Here is a 1,187-nt window from a genome sequence, read left to right as displayed (position 1 = left end):
GGCACATTATACATTGATGAATATATGTTTGCTTAGGTGAATGTTTTGAATTGATAGCTAGACTGGATGAGAAGGTGCCTTATAACATATTTGTGAGTCACTTTTAGGATGATATGAGATATGTTTTGGATTGAATTTTATGCAGATTTAATTGTGTTGAGATTACCTATTACATAGTGACTTGATTTGAGCATGAAATGTGTTTTCAAACTTGTGATTTTTGAAAATCTACATAAAAGTATTGATACTTGACCAAATGAACAATTTTCAAAATGGATAGAATGTCAATTTGGTATTGAAACCTGTAATAGTTATAAGTGCCAGAAATTGCAGAGGAGTAGGATCCGAAGCAGTGGCTGCTACAAGAATGGAGTATTCCAAAGCATTTGCTTCTGAAAGAATTTGAACTAATTGTGCCACAGTTGAGCGTTTCTGTCCAATTGCTACATAGACACAATACAATGTCTCACTCTCAGAGGTGGCCCTTGAGTTCATTTGCTTTTGGTTTAATATGGTATCAATAGCAATAGTTGTTTTTCCAGTTTGTCGGTCCTCGATTATAAGTTCTCATTGACCACGACCTATAGGCACCAGACTATCTACCGCTTTTAACCCTGTTTGCATAGGCTCATGCACAGATTTACGTTCAATAATCCCAGGGGCTTTCACTTCGACACGTCTTCGTTCGTGATCGCTTAGAGCTCCTCTTCCACCGATAGGGACTCCCAATGCGTCGACCATATGTCCTAGCATAGCCTTTCCCGCTAATTGTTGACATCAATACTTTTCCTCAAGTTATCAATCAAAAGGTTTTGAACTTAAATTTTAATGTTTGGTAGAATTCCAGAATGTTATTGATACCATTCACTAAATATTGATACCATTTTCTAAAGTTTTTCAAAATTTGTAGTTTGGCGCTTTTTCATACTTGAATCTAATCTATTACATTTAAAGCTCTAATCCGGTGGTAGAGACAGGTGAGGGGTGTTACAGAACCAATACTCAAAAGTTTCATCCCTATTCATTTACAATGTCTTTTACAAAAAAGAAGAAATAAAACTAAAAGAGTAAAATCTACTTTAAAAAAGAAAAGAGAAAACCTAAATTAGAAATGAAAAGAAAAGAAAAGGAAACTAAAATAAAATAAAACCCTAAAATCTTAAATAAAAGGCTTATAAAGTTGTATT

The 1,187-nt window shown here is 34.0% G+C and overlaps 1 protein-coding gene across 1 annotated transcript; it reads right to left on the bottom strand.

Annotated features, from left to right (window-relative positions):
- Nucleotides 1-205: 205 nt before the first annotated feature.
- Nucleotides 206-741, bottom strand: LOC128032542 (ATP synthase subunit alpha, mitochondrial-like). The gene is made up of 3 exons (XM_052621146.1): nt 592-741; nt 303-498; nt 206-228 (listed from the first exon to the last, which is right to left on the bottom strand). The coding sequence occupies exons 1-3, from the start codon at nt 739-741 to the stop codon at nt 206-208; spliced, it is 369 nt and encodes a 122-aa protein (XP_052477106.1).
- Nucleotides 742-1,187: the final 446 nt, after the last annotated feature.

Source organism: Gossypium raimondii, chromosome 9 (assembly GCF_025698545.1).
Source record: "Gossypium raimondii isolate GPD5lz chromosome 9, ASM2569854v1, whole genome shotgun sequence".
NCBI classification, from domain to species: domain Eukaryota; kingdom Viridiplantae; phylum Streptophyta; class Magnoliopsida; order Malvales; family Malvaceae; genus Gossypium; species Gossypium raimondii.
The sequence above is the reverse complement of the archived record's forward strand: the minus strand, read 5'-3'. Positions and strand labels throughout refer to the sequence as shown.